The sequence below is a fragment of the Megalobrama amblycephala genome, linkage group LG1 (assembly GCF_018812025.1).
Source record: "Megalobrama amblycephala isolate DHTTF-2021 linkage group LG1, ASM1881202v1, whole genome shotgun sequence".
Taxonomy (NCBI): domain Eukaryota; kingdom Metazoa; phylum Chordata; class Actinopteri; order Cypriniformes; family Xenocyprididae; genus Megalobrama; species Megalobrama amblycephala.
The window spans coordinates 2,404,977-2,417,918 of record NC_063044.1 but is presented as its reverse complement, the minus strand read 5'-3'; the positions used below and the strand labels follow the sequence as shown (position 1 = coordinate 2,417,918).

The 12,942-nt window shown below is 42.2% G+C and overlaps 1 protein-coding gene across 1 annotated transcript in view; it reads right to left on the bottom strand.

The window, feature by feature from the left end:
* usp43b (ubiquitin specific peptidase 43b) overlaps positions 1-12,942 on the bottom strand; it is a 94,603-nt gene that overhangs the window by 52,342 nt on the left and 29,319 nt on the right. Inside the window, exon 3 of the mRNA XM_048162172.1 lies at positions 3,752-3,861. Within this exon, the coding sequence (XP_048018129.1) occupies positions 3,752-3,861 (110 nt within the window). The remainder of the gene's footprint in view (positions 1-3,751; positions 3,862-12,942) is intronic.

Below are 12,942 nucleotides of genomic sequence, written 5' to 3'. Positions count from 1 at the left end.
ATTTCACTATTGATTTAAAAGTACAGCAAAAAACACGAGTTACTTCCTTTAGGAGCAGATGTCTAGTGTGCTGTCATTTTCAAAACTAATTACAGTTCTCACGAACAAGAGGTTCAGACTGCGTCACACATTTAATCAGTGTTTTTATGTCTGTGTTGAGCCGTCCATGTAGATATTTGTGTGTTTGCGTGCTCAGGCTTGCTGATGTCTGGACTGCAGGCCAGGTGTTTGTGCAGAACTTTTTTGTCAGCAGTTGGGTGATGATAAACAGTAATTTTCTACTCATGTCAGTGATTCATCATGAAATTTATGTAAAATGAACAAATTAACCAGCTAGCAGCAGATGGAGGGTGGGAAAAAAGAGATGTGGATGCCAAAAGAGAAGGATAAAGTAATGTAATGATGTCTCAAAATGACAGTGAAAACACAGGTAACAGCTTAAGCAAGGCTGGATGAGTGGCATAAACTGTTGAGACGCATGTCAGTGCAGAACTGCAGTGAAGGCACTGGGCAAAACTGCATCTGCTAACTGCATTTCACCCACTGGAGCGAGAAGAAGATTGAGAGGAAATATGAGATCCGAACTCTCTAGGTTCTAGAATGTGATTCATACTCTCACAATATATTATATTACAAATAAAGGGTGTAAAAAGACTAAAAAGACTGACTTTCCCATTTCCGAGGACAAAGAGAACGCACCATATCTTTTTGGTTGACCAATGAAAGACAAAAATTCTGAAAAAATCATTATGTTTGAAGGTCCATTTGGTTACTCTGTACGTCGAATGCGACCGACTGAAAGGGAACTGAATTGGGTAGTTTCAATGCCGACCAAAGCTATATCAACTGAAACATAATAAAATGACTGAATTGTGTAAAATAAAACTGTAAAAATAATGAACAAGTTTCCCAAAATCAATAATCAACAGGAAAATAATGATCAATGATACAAACTTTAAACATAAAAAATTAAAAATGGCTATAAAGCATCTCTACAGAAGAAAAAGTGTAATTTTTTTTCAGCTCAAGTCAGTTCGGTGTTGATTCAGTTCAGTTCAATAACTGTATAAAGTTCATCAATTATAAATTGAGTTCAGTTTAGCTATAAACTGCTCTACATAAGACAACAGTGTCATTATTCAGCTTGAGTCATTTCAGTGTTCAATCAGTTCAGTTCAATAACAGTTTCGATGTAGAGTCAATGTTGTTGTGTCAGGCTGGTTGGGTTAGCAATATCTTAAAAGCATCTTCAATATATTGCATAGTGCAATCCTGTAGCTCAACCAGACCAGTAGAGCATGACGCTAGCAATGCCATGGTAATGTGTTCAATTTGCAAGGAATGCATGAACAAATAAAATGCATACCTTGAATGCAATTTTAGTTGCTTAGGAATGGATAAAAAGTCTGCCAAGTGCATAAACGTAAATATACTGAACAGACATTTAGTGGTTTGGTAGACCGTATAAATCAAATCTGCACTATATAGTTTAGTCACATGTTGAGTCTGTTTCAATATATGAGACCACAGTACATGGTGTCCTACATAGTTTTCCTAGATACATAGTCCTAGATAAAGTTTGTTACTACATGTAGGCTTGTAGTCAGTCTGAATGTGAGGTTGGTTTTAGTTGAAACCGACTGGAGGTATTTGTCTTAGAACTTTAAATGGACCACTAAATCAAAGACTCTGATTCTTTGATGGAGACTTCAAATGGAGATCTCTTGTGGACAACCAAACCATCTGGCCAGATTGGAGTTGCTTGATGGTGATGGTTTGCTTGGATCTTCTGTCTAAGAACAGCTTGCTGAAGTTGGACATATGCTGCATCCTAAATTTGTTGGCTTTATCAATATTCGTTAACACAGATGATTAGCTGGACTGGGGGAAAAGAGGGAACCGTATCCCAGGAGTTAACATAAACCGATTCATCTCACGTCATAGCAAGTGGAGGGGGTCAGATTTGGGAATTTGGTCTTGGGAATTGTTTTTTTCCCATTGCTGGTCATAAGTCATCTTTTTCTAAACACTCTCAGAAAGAAAATGTACAAAAATTGTACCTTTAGGGGTACAACAGCTTGTCGCAGTATACCCTTAAAAGGACATCTTTGTGTATTTTTTAACCCCTAAATATTAGGGCTGGGACATCGATTCTCGATTTGCGATACAATGAGTCTAGAACGATCCTGATATTTTCTCACAAGATTAATGTAAACACAGCCCACTGTGAACACCCTTGTAATTCACTTCAACCTTTTCAAACTTTATGAATTATTATTTTAGGTTTAAGTGGTGTGTGTAAAGGAACTGTAAGCTAGCAGAGTATGGGTGTTTCTAAAGCATGTAGTGCCATATGCTGTTAAAAACTAAGCTCAGAATCGAATCGGGAGAGGATTGCGATACATCGAAAATGATCAGAATTGCTCCAGATTCCTTGTATCGTGAATCGATGTATTGTCCCAGCCCAAATAGTAGTATTTTAATATGCATTTTAAGGTACTAATATACACCTTTTAGAAATTAGAATCAATTTGATTGCAACAATTTATTGCAACATGATCATATCACTTTTTGATGACTGTGTTGAATTTCACTTAGACATTACTCAATATAATTATGTTCTCCTCTCAAACATAAATGTATTAAGATGATTGTAAGTTAACTGGTTTAGTATTTTCATTTTTTTTCAGTGTAGTCGCTAGGGCATATTAATGTATAAAATGGACTTGGTATGCTTTAAGAACCGTGTCCAAATCACAAATACCTGTTGGTTTTTAATATGCTTATATATATAAAAAAATGTAGATAGATACAAAAACTGTCAAGTTAAGATCCTCTTCAACAATCTCTCTACTTTCACAGAAATGAATTTATTCCAGTGGAAATTACTAGTACATGTAGATTTTTTTTTTTTTTTTTTTTAACATGTATTCTATATTCTAATATGCTTTCAAATTTCACTGCTCTTAAGTCATAATAAATTGTGACCCTGGACCACAAAACCAGTCATAAGGGTCAATTTTTTAAATTGAGATTTATACATCATCTGAAAGCTGAATAAATAAGCTTCTCATTAATGTATAGTTATATATTTGGCCGAGATACAACTATTTGAAAATCTGGAATCTGAGGGTGCAAAAAAAATCAATATATTGAGAAAATCGCCTTTAAAGTTGTCCAAATGAAGTCCTTAGCGGTGCACATCCACTCACAAAAATACATTTTTGATATATTTATGGTAGGAAATGTACTAAATATCTTCATGGAACATGATCTTTATTTAATGTCCTAATGATTTTTGGCATAAAAGAAAAATCAATAATTTTGACATTCAATGTCATATATATACGTGCGACTTATGACTGGTTTGTGGTCCAGGGTCACAATCAGGCTGTGAAAAATCCAAATTTGTGTAATTTATATACATTTAACATATATACACTCATTCAAATTTGAGGTCAGTTTTTTTTTTTTTTTTTTTTTTAATTAATTGATTTATTCAGCAAGGATGCATAAAAGTGACAGGAGTAATGATGCTGAAAATTCAGCTTTGTCATCACAGGAATAAACTACAATTTCATTAGTTAAAATTGTAATAATCACGATATTTTTACGATATCACAATATTTTTCCCCCCTCCAATCAACTAAATGCAGCTTTGGTGAGCATAAGAGACTTATTTCAAAACAAACAAACAAAAAAATTCTTAGGACCCCAAATGTGGTGTGTTGCGTGTTGGCGGTACACTTACTTGTATTGTGCCTGGAAGTGCTCCTGTACAAAGCTGTGATGTACACCAGGCTGCGTCTGTGGTGGGGTCGGGGTTTCAGAGACAGGCTTTTCATCACGCCCTTCTTGGCCCTGCAACAAAAACAAAAAGGTCATATAGACATTTAGATACTGTGACCTAGAAGGCCCCATCTTTCCAGGAGGTGCTTGTGAGAATATCAACCTGACTTCTGTCTCTCTGAGTGAACCAATATTGTGCACTCGGTTTTCAGGTTTTATACTGGCAGTAGTGAACTTGACAACAGCTAAAAGAAAGATGGGAGGATAAAAACCACAGGAAGAGCTGATACACACTTCTCAAGGTCACAAAACAAGATAAGAGATAGTAGAGACTGTATGCCTATACTACAGTTTGACTAAAAGATTTTATGTCAGACAAAGACAGAGAGAAAGAGGTGTAGATACTACAACTAGTGGAAAACGTTTCAGCTGGTTTCACTGTGAGATGAAAGCAGAGTGATGGCCACCATTTTTTTTATTTTTCATAGCTGTAGGTTTAGCTTTTTATATTACATTTTTTATATAAACAAGTAGGTCAAGGCTTTGTCAAACTTGAATCTGTAAATATTCAGAAACTTTTACTAGCAGCTTAAGTAAAAAAAACAAACAAACTTGGAAGCATATTGTCCTTATCAAAGCTTTGCAGTTCGATTCAGTTGGTTGGTTCCTTTTAAAGGTGTCTGGCAAGGCAAAATGTTTGAGAAAGACACTCCCCACAGTTCCTCGCTGTCAGCTGAGTCATGTCTGCCCCCTCACTGACAATCTGAAAGCTTTGGAATTTATGGTTGAAAAGAGGTTTTACATGCAAGAAACTAGAGACACAGCAAAGTCCTGATGAGAAAGTCTACTTGTACTTGTGAATGCTAACACCACCCAAGAGTTCGAGTAATAGGGTTCATTCACCTCCTTTCTTTGACCCTTCAGAAGAAAATGCGGTCTTTATCTCTCCCTTTTCTCCTCCTCTTAAATAACCAGTCTTATTTTTAATACCACTACCTGTTTTGCTCTTTTTATGCACTAGTCTACTTAATTCTACTTTACTAATAATTAGGGCCTTGAGTTTCATGCAGAATGGTACTACAGAGCACAAAGAGGAACAAATCCTCTTGTCTCTTTCTAGAGAGGCTTGAGGTTCATTGACGTAATTACCGTTCATTGGGTCTAGTACTTTTTTTGTGCTTAAAAAAAAAAGAGCAGTGTTTGGGTACCGAGTAACTAGCCAAAAGTAATGGTGCTGCTAATTGTTCAGTAACAGCTTTTTAAGTAACACACTACTTTTTTTTTTTAGTGTTGCTTACTTGTTGCATTGTATTGCAGCTGTAGCTTTATATACGAGAGAACTAAAGTCATAATCAATCGTACTATCCTAAACTGTCCTCTTTCTCTCATGTTACATTGGAATTATTAATTCTAGTGAACTTAAATGATCTGATTAATTCTATTTTGGTTAATCTGAGTGAATTAGTTTATCCTTAATGGTCTGATTCATTCTAGTGAGTCAGTTCAACCTAAGCAGTTTGATTCATTCTAGTTTGATTCATTCTATTTAATATGTGTCCTAAACGGTCCTCTCTTTTATAGCATTGGAAAATCAGATGTTTTCTAGTGAATCAGTGTGTTGGAACTGTTCTTGTATTTGAATTGACTAAAAAATTATTCCCAGATGTTGCTGTTCATATATTTTTGACTAGTTTATTTTTTATACTATACTATTTTTAAAAGTTTAATTTAAAGTACATTCATTTGTTCAGTGCATCACTCTAATTGAGATTATAATTAAGTTAATTCATTCAAAAATCCCCAATGTTTTTGTAGCAGAAACATAAGGCTTGGGTCTCCTTTAGGACCCTACGAGATCCCATCTGTTCAAATTGCTTTTAATAGGTATTTAGCGCCTTCCTACAAAATCATGTTATGATAAATGCTGTTTCAACTATGTTATAATGACCATTTATGTCTGTATTAGTAAGCTTATGTACTAGCATATTATACAGATACCCGATAAGTTTGTTTTCTCATAATGTACATTTAATTTCACCTCTGTTCTCAACTATTCGTAAACGATTCGTTAGAAGCAGTTCAAAGAATCAGTCTCTCTAATCCCCTCCTTTGCGTGAGCCTACACTGCTCTGATTGGTCAGATGGCCCAATCCTTTGTTATTGGTCTACTGCACGCACTGCGCACCCATTGCCATAACTGAATGACAGCTGTCAATTCGATAGCATTGATTTTACCGTATCAATTCGAGCCCGAGTCCAACGATGAAGTAGCTGATCAACCAGAAACTGATTCGCAATCACGACTGGAGTAGGACGTTTCTCTATGGTAAGTGTCACCTTAGTTTGCATTATTTATAAGACATGATAGCGGCGTCACTGATATACTTTATGTAGGTGCACCTTTGGGAACTGTATCAGAATGCCAAGCGAGGCTAAAAACCTCTAAACATTTAGGCCAGATGTGTACACAGACTAAGTAAAAAAATGGCTATATCATTGTTTGATGTTACAATGGGTGTTTACTGTTTACAGAGAGAATACTTCAACTAGTTAGCATGGACTAGCATCTTAACATCCTATTACAATACAGATAAAGTAATAATAATAAAAACACAGAGGAAAAAAAACAGTTCATTTTACTTTATGGGAGCGAACCGGGCCCACAACTATTCTTGTAAACTCCGTGAATAGCTGATAATGCATTACACTTTTTTGACGTCACAACGAAAGGGCTTTTTACAAATGACTTGTTTAATTGACTCAGAGTCGACTCTTACTTTTGAGAGACAATAACTTTATATACGGTGCACTTTCAGATTTAAAACTTTGCAGGATGTTTTCATTCACTTAGAGCTATGTTACACACTACATGAAAGGTAATTTTCAAAAATCCATAATTGGGGCACTTTAATATAATTTGTATTTACTTAGGATAATCATTAACTGACAGTTTGTGGAGACCCGATTTTGAGGGAGGACCCGATATATCATGATACCAGTGAGATGAGCGACAGTGACCGCTGGCACCAGGATGTAGCCGTGTCCAACGACGCAACAAAGGTGAGATATGTTTAACTTTATGCAAATGAAGAGCGACTTTTGGTAGCGACAGCCAATAGGAGTGAAGTCAGTGGAGCGAACGTGATCTGTCGTTACATCCTGTAGTGTGTCGTGGCAAGATGAAGTTAATTTTAGTGGTCAGCAACTTTCCTATAATTTATGATACGTATGTCTCTGTGTACTTATGGTGGTGCTCGCCATGCTGACTCTGAGTCTGAATGGTTTTGTGAACCCAGATAGTCCGGCACTTTTGCTGCGGATAAAAAGCCGCATTCATTGTTTACCTTTAATATTGAGCATTTTATGTTTTATGATTTATATTTTATGATCTTATTCTTTTATTTATGATCTGATTTATATTTAGTCTTTTCCTTCCAAAATGTTTGTTTGTAGCGGCAAGAAAACTGATCCGTTGTCTACAACATGGATTATCATCCATGAATGTCATTCACAAACATTACTAGGCAACCAGTATTTGGAACGCCCACTAGTGACCTCACCGCCAGCCACTGGCGACATGCAGCGATAAAGTCACTTGTAGTGCGAATGCAGCTTAAGAAGTTTTTTCCCCAGTGACGTGTTTAGCCTTGAGATTTCTACTGAGAGCTTACTACTAAGTCCCATAGGCACAACAGTATGAAATGCATTGCTGTACGGACACACATTCCATTGTTATCTGTGTAGGGCAAGAAGGAGGAAAAGACTTCAGGCCGTTATTCAACAAGTGGGCTTATCATTTCACTAAATTCTTCTGCCTGCCTCAGCCTGGTTAATGAGTGTTCAGGTCTCAGAAGATAAATGCTCCCAGACCCTTAGTGGGGAATGTGTCTCTTGATAGTAACTTAAGTACCACACCATACTGCTGGAAAGAGAGAACCTATTGTTCAAGAATGTGTAAATCGATGACTGAATTATAGCAATAATGCTATCAAAATAATCACAGATAATCACTGAAAACAGCCCCCAGTTTAAGATAATTCAATGATGTTGTTGCTGGTAAATCATTGAATAAATTGTACAAAAGTAGAAACCAATGTATTGTTTATTCCCTTATCATTAAACGGGACCTATTATGTAAAATTCACTTTTGCATGGTGTTGGCAGTGTGGTATAAATGTGTGCTGGCAGTGTGTGTACATAACCACCCTATAATGATAAAAATCCAACCACTCCTTTTTTTAATCCCCATAAATCATAAGCAGTGTCTCAGAACAAGCCGTTTGCAGGTTCCTGCCAACGTAACGTTACATTAGCCACAGCCCCCGGCCACGAATGTTGACAGACACTGCTGTTTTAACATAGAACCGCCCTGAGCGAGTTCACAGCGAGTTGTACGCAGTCCGCCATTACTGCACTGACGAGAATGTCTTTCAAGCGTTTTAGGTGTTCTGTAGCTGGATGGATTAATCCACATAGCTCTCCCATTTATTCATGAAATCTGAGCCGCTGAAGACGAGGTGGATTAATTTTGTTTTCGAAGAAAATGCTCCCTCAACTCTACCAAAATTCGTTTATGTCTCCGCGAATCATTTCACACCAGACTGCTTTGTGAACAAATGTCAATACAGTGGGACAATACAAAACAGAGGTTGAGCTAAAAAAATGTTACTCAAGAATAGATCAGTAAACTGTTCATGATCCAGCTTACAGTCTCCAGAGTGATACTGGATACAGGAGTTATGAAGGTGAGAGCACTTTATTACAGTTCATCGAAGTTGATTTACGTATATATAGTGTACCAGTTTATTAAGCACCACCTGAAAAGGCATATGTCACAGTACCCTTGTTTCCCTGGACTTCAATTCCCAAGATCCTCCTGTTCTCCACACCTGCACTCACTTCCCTCGTCAGCTCCTCATCAGCACTCATCACCTGCACCTGGACTCTATTGTCAGCACTCCCCATATATTGCACTCACTCCCTTCACTCCTGGTCCGTTCTCTGTTGTAACACTGTTGTGTTAAGGTTATGTTTGGTGTTTCCTTGCCTTTGTTTGATTAAAACTCTATGTTATTGTGGAAATCCGTATCTGCCTCATCTCTCTACCAGCATACCGTAACAGAAGAACGGACCCAAAAACTTTGGATTTCCACAGAATGGAGACTTTCACCGGCTCCCTGGATCCAGCTCCTCCAAGGCCTCTCTCCCATCTGGCAACTGGCGATCGGCTCATCGGGCTTCTTCAGGTGGGTCGTTCGCTGGAAAGGTATGTGGAGGAGTTCGTTGAGCTTGCTTTCTTGTCTGACTGGCCTGAAGCATGTTTAATCTCCCTGTTTCTGGATGGACTGGACGACAACACTATCCGTTTTGATGAACCTGATTATCGTTTCTCCTTAAGCGAAACAATCAATTTTATTTTGTGGTTAAATGGCTCCAAATTCTTCATGGATGAGGTTCAGGATAAGTGTATGTCTCCAGTCCATCCAGAAACACGGCTGGCCGGGCCAGTCAGTCAACCTCCGTCTTCCTCCGCATACCCCTCCAGCGAACTCCCTACCTGCCCCACACGGAACCCACACTCCTCCACTGGGTCCCGAAAGCGGAGGAGGAGGAAACAGCCCGCTCCAGTGTCTCCAGAGCCCGCTCCAGTGTCTCCAGAGCCCGCTCCAGTGTCTCCAGAGCCCGCTCCAGTGTCTCCAGAGCCCGCTCCAGTATCTCCAGAGCCCGCTCCAGTATCTCCAGAGCCCGCTCCAGTATCTCCAGAGCCCGCTCCAGTGTCTCCAGAGCCCGCTCCAGTATCTCCAGAGCCCGATCCCGTCCCTACGGGAATCTTAATTATGTATGAGGGTATGGATTACAAACCTCTGCCAGTCTCACACAAGCCGCCCAGTGATGCGGCCTGGCTGATAGACTTCTGGGCCGAGCCAAGTGCTCCAGTCTCCGCCGAGCAAGCCGCTCCAGTCTCCGCCGAGCCAAGTTCTCCAGTCTCCGCCGAGCCAAGTTCTCCAGTCTCCGCCGAGCCAAGTTCTCCAGTCTCCGCCGAGCCAAGTTCTCCAGTCTCCGCAGAGCCAAGTTCTCCAGTCTCCGCAGAGCCAAGTTCTCCAGTCTCCGCAGAGCCAAGTTCTCCAGTCTCCGCAGAGCCAAGTTCTCCAGTCTCCGCAGAGCCAAGTTCTCCAGTCTCCGCAGAGCCAAGTTCTCCAGTCTCCGCAGAGCCAAGTTCTCCAGTCTCCGCAGAGCCAAGTTCTCCAGTCTCCGCAGAGCCAAGTTCTCCAGTCTCCGCAGAGCCAAGTTCTCCAGTCTCCGCAGAGCCAAGTTCTCCAGTCTCCGCAGAGCCAAGTTCTCCAGTCTCCGCAGAGCCAAGTTCTCCAGTCTCCGCAGAGCCAAGTTCTCCAGTCTCCGCAGAGCCAAGTTCTCCAGTCTCCGCAGAGCCAAGTTCTCCAGTCTCCGCAGAGCCAAGTTCTCCAGTCTCCGCAGAGCCAAGTTCTCCAGTCTCCGCAGAGCCAAGTTCTCCAGTCTCCGCAGCCGAGCAAGCAGCGCCAGTCTCCGCCTCCGAGCAAGCAGCGCCAGTCTCCGCCTCCGAGCAAGCAGCGCCAGTCTCCGCCTCCGAGCAAGCAGCGCCAGTCTCCGCCTCCGAGCAAGCAGCGCCAGTCTCCGCCTCCGAGCAAGCAGCGCCAGTCTCCGCCGCCGAGCAAGCAGCGCCAGTCTCCGCCGCCGAGCAAGCAGCGCCAGTCTCCGCCGCCGAGCAAGCAGCGCCAGTCTCCGCCGCCGAGCAAGCAGCGCCAGTCTCCGCCGCCGAGCAAGCAGCGCCAGTCTCCGCCGCCGAGCAAGCAGCGCCAGTCTCCGCCGCCGAGCCCTCAGCTCCAGCCGCCGCCGAGCCCTCTGCTCCAATTATGAACTTTGCAAAGACTATTTTCCCTCCCTGCCTCCCTCTCCCGCCTCCTCCCACTAATGTACTCACTGCACCTCCACCTCAAGCCCCTTCGCCCAGATCTCCACCTCAGACCTCTGGGCGATTACCTTCACCCTGGCTCCAACCTCCCTCGTCTCCACCGTTGTCCATCAGTCCTCCAGCCTCACAAGTCTCCATCCTGCCCCCGTTCACACCTTGGTCCCTCGTCAGCCTGCCCTCCCCTCTGGACTGCACTCCTCCGTCTCCGCTCCGTCCCTCCGTCCCTCGTTTCCAGTTGGCTTCCTCACTCCCCCTGGTGTTCACTCTGTTGTCTGTCGTCTGTGTTCAACTGCGGCCTTCTGGAGCCCCGGTTGCGCTTCGGTCGGCGGAGCCGCTGGTTCCGCCATCTCCCGCCGGTCCTTCAGCGCCGCCTGGGCTCGGCGACAATTCGGCTTCGGCTCCTGACCCGCCATGGCTGCCCGCTGCACCTGACCCGCCATGTATGCCCACTGCATGTCTGCCCGCTGCACCTGACCCGCCATGGCTGCCTTCAGCCCCTGACCCGCCATGGCTGCCTTCAGCTCCTGACCCGCCATGGCTGCCTTCAGCCCCTGACCCGCCATGGCTGCCCGCTGCACCTGACCCGCCATGGCTGCCTTCAGCCCCTGACCCGCCATGGCTTTTGAACCTGCCCTGGAGACCTCCACTCCAGTTTGCTCCTACCCCTGCACCAGCTTGAGGTCTCCAGGGCGCCCGCCCCCCTCCCGGTTGTTTCATCTACGGCGCGAGGACGCGCCTACCGGGAGGGGGGGGTAATGTCACAGTACCCTTGTTTCCCTGGACTTCAATTCCCAAGATCCTCCTGTTCTCCACACCTGCACTCACTTCCCTCGTCAGCTCCTCATCAGCACTCATCACCTGCACCTGGACTCTATTGTCAGCACTCCCCATATATTGCACTCACTCCCTTCACTCCTGGTCCGTTCTCTGTTGTAATACTGTTGTGTTAAGGTTATGTTTGGTGTTTCCTTGCCTTTGTTTGATTAAAACTCTATGTTATTGTGGAAATCCGTATCTGCCTCATCTCTCTACCAGCATACCGTAACAGCATAACGTTTCTATATATTTGTTTACTGTTAGTTGTAATGAGTGTTTCTGTGTAATTCGCTGTGTATGTTGACGATAATGCAAGGGAGAGAGAGAGTTTATGGATAAGTGAAAAAGAAACGCTTCATATTTTGTGTGAAGTACAATAAACATTATAAAACTGATTGGTAAAGTCGAACGGGGTCCGGTACAACAGGCTTGTACTAATATAGTGGATAAAAACAAAGAAGACAATATAAGTTACAACCGTAATTGAACTAAACTATACCTGTTTTATCTCCATTCAGCATATATTTGTGCGTCCTGACTGAATCCTGTCTCCAGAGGATCAGCTCTTGAAGCTCCACCCTCTTAGGCCGAGTGCAGCAGCTCATTTGCACTTAAAGGGCACACACTGAAATGGCGTATTTTTGCTCAACCCCAAAAAGTGGCAATTTTAACATGCTATAAAAATTATCTGTGGGGTATTTTGAGCTAAAACTTCACATACACACTCTGGGGACTTCAGAGACTTATTTTACATATACTTACTTATTTTAAAATGGGGCATAATACCCCCTTTGGAACCTTTGTTTTTAAATGTGTGTCACTTTCTCTAAGCATTGCGTTTTCCCTCTATATCCTTGCAACATTGAAACCTGTGGATTCTCTGCTTTCTCTGACAGCATTTAAGTCACATTGCATTTAAACAAATCTTCCACTGGGGTTGCTCTGTGAGTTATAGTGGCCTTTAATAAGTATACCTTGCTAATATCTTAGTCTCTATGGTGCAGACAAACACACTGTTGTTAAATTACAGGACATTATGGATGAATTAAATGGTTGAGCTTCGTCTTGCCAGTACTATATTGTTAATGCTTCAGGAAGAAGGAGACCAACATCAAAGGGTTTGGTTGACCCAATGTGGCCCTTGTTTTGAATAGAGGTGGTAGTAGATGAGTGAATTGGACCAATTGGAGTCAGAGAGCACAAGCTGCTTGAAACAAGGCCAAATGTACCCGGTGCCAAAGGTGTCGTTTGAAAATGGCAGATTGGGCAGCACTTTGATGTGCTGCATCTGGAGCCTTTAAGTGACTGTTTAAGACAGCTTCATCTTTAACCTTTTCCTGACCAGGAAGAGGAGCACTTCTCCTAACCTATTAAAGTCACCATGAAAT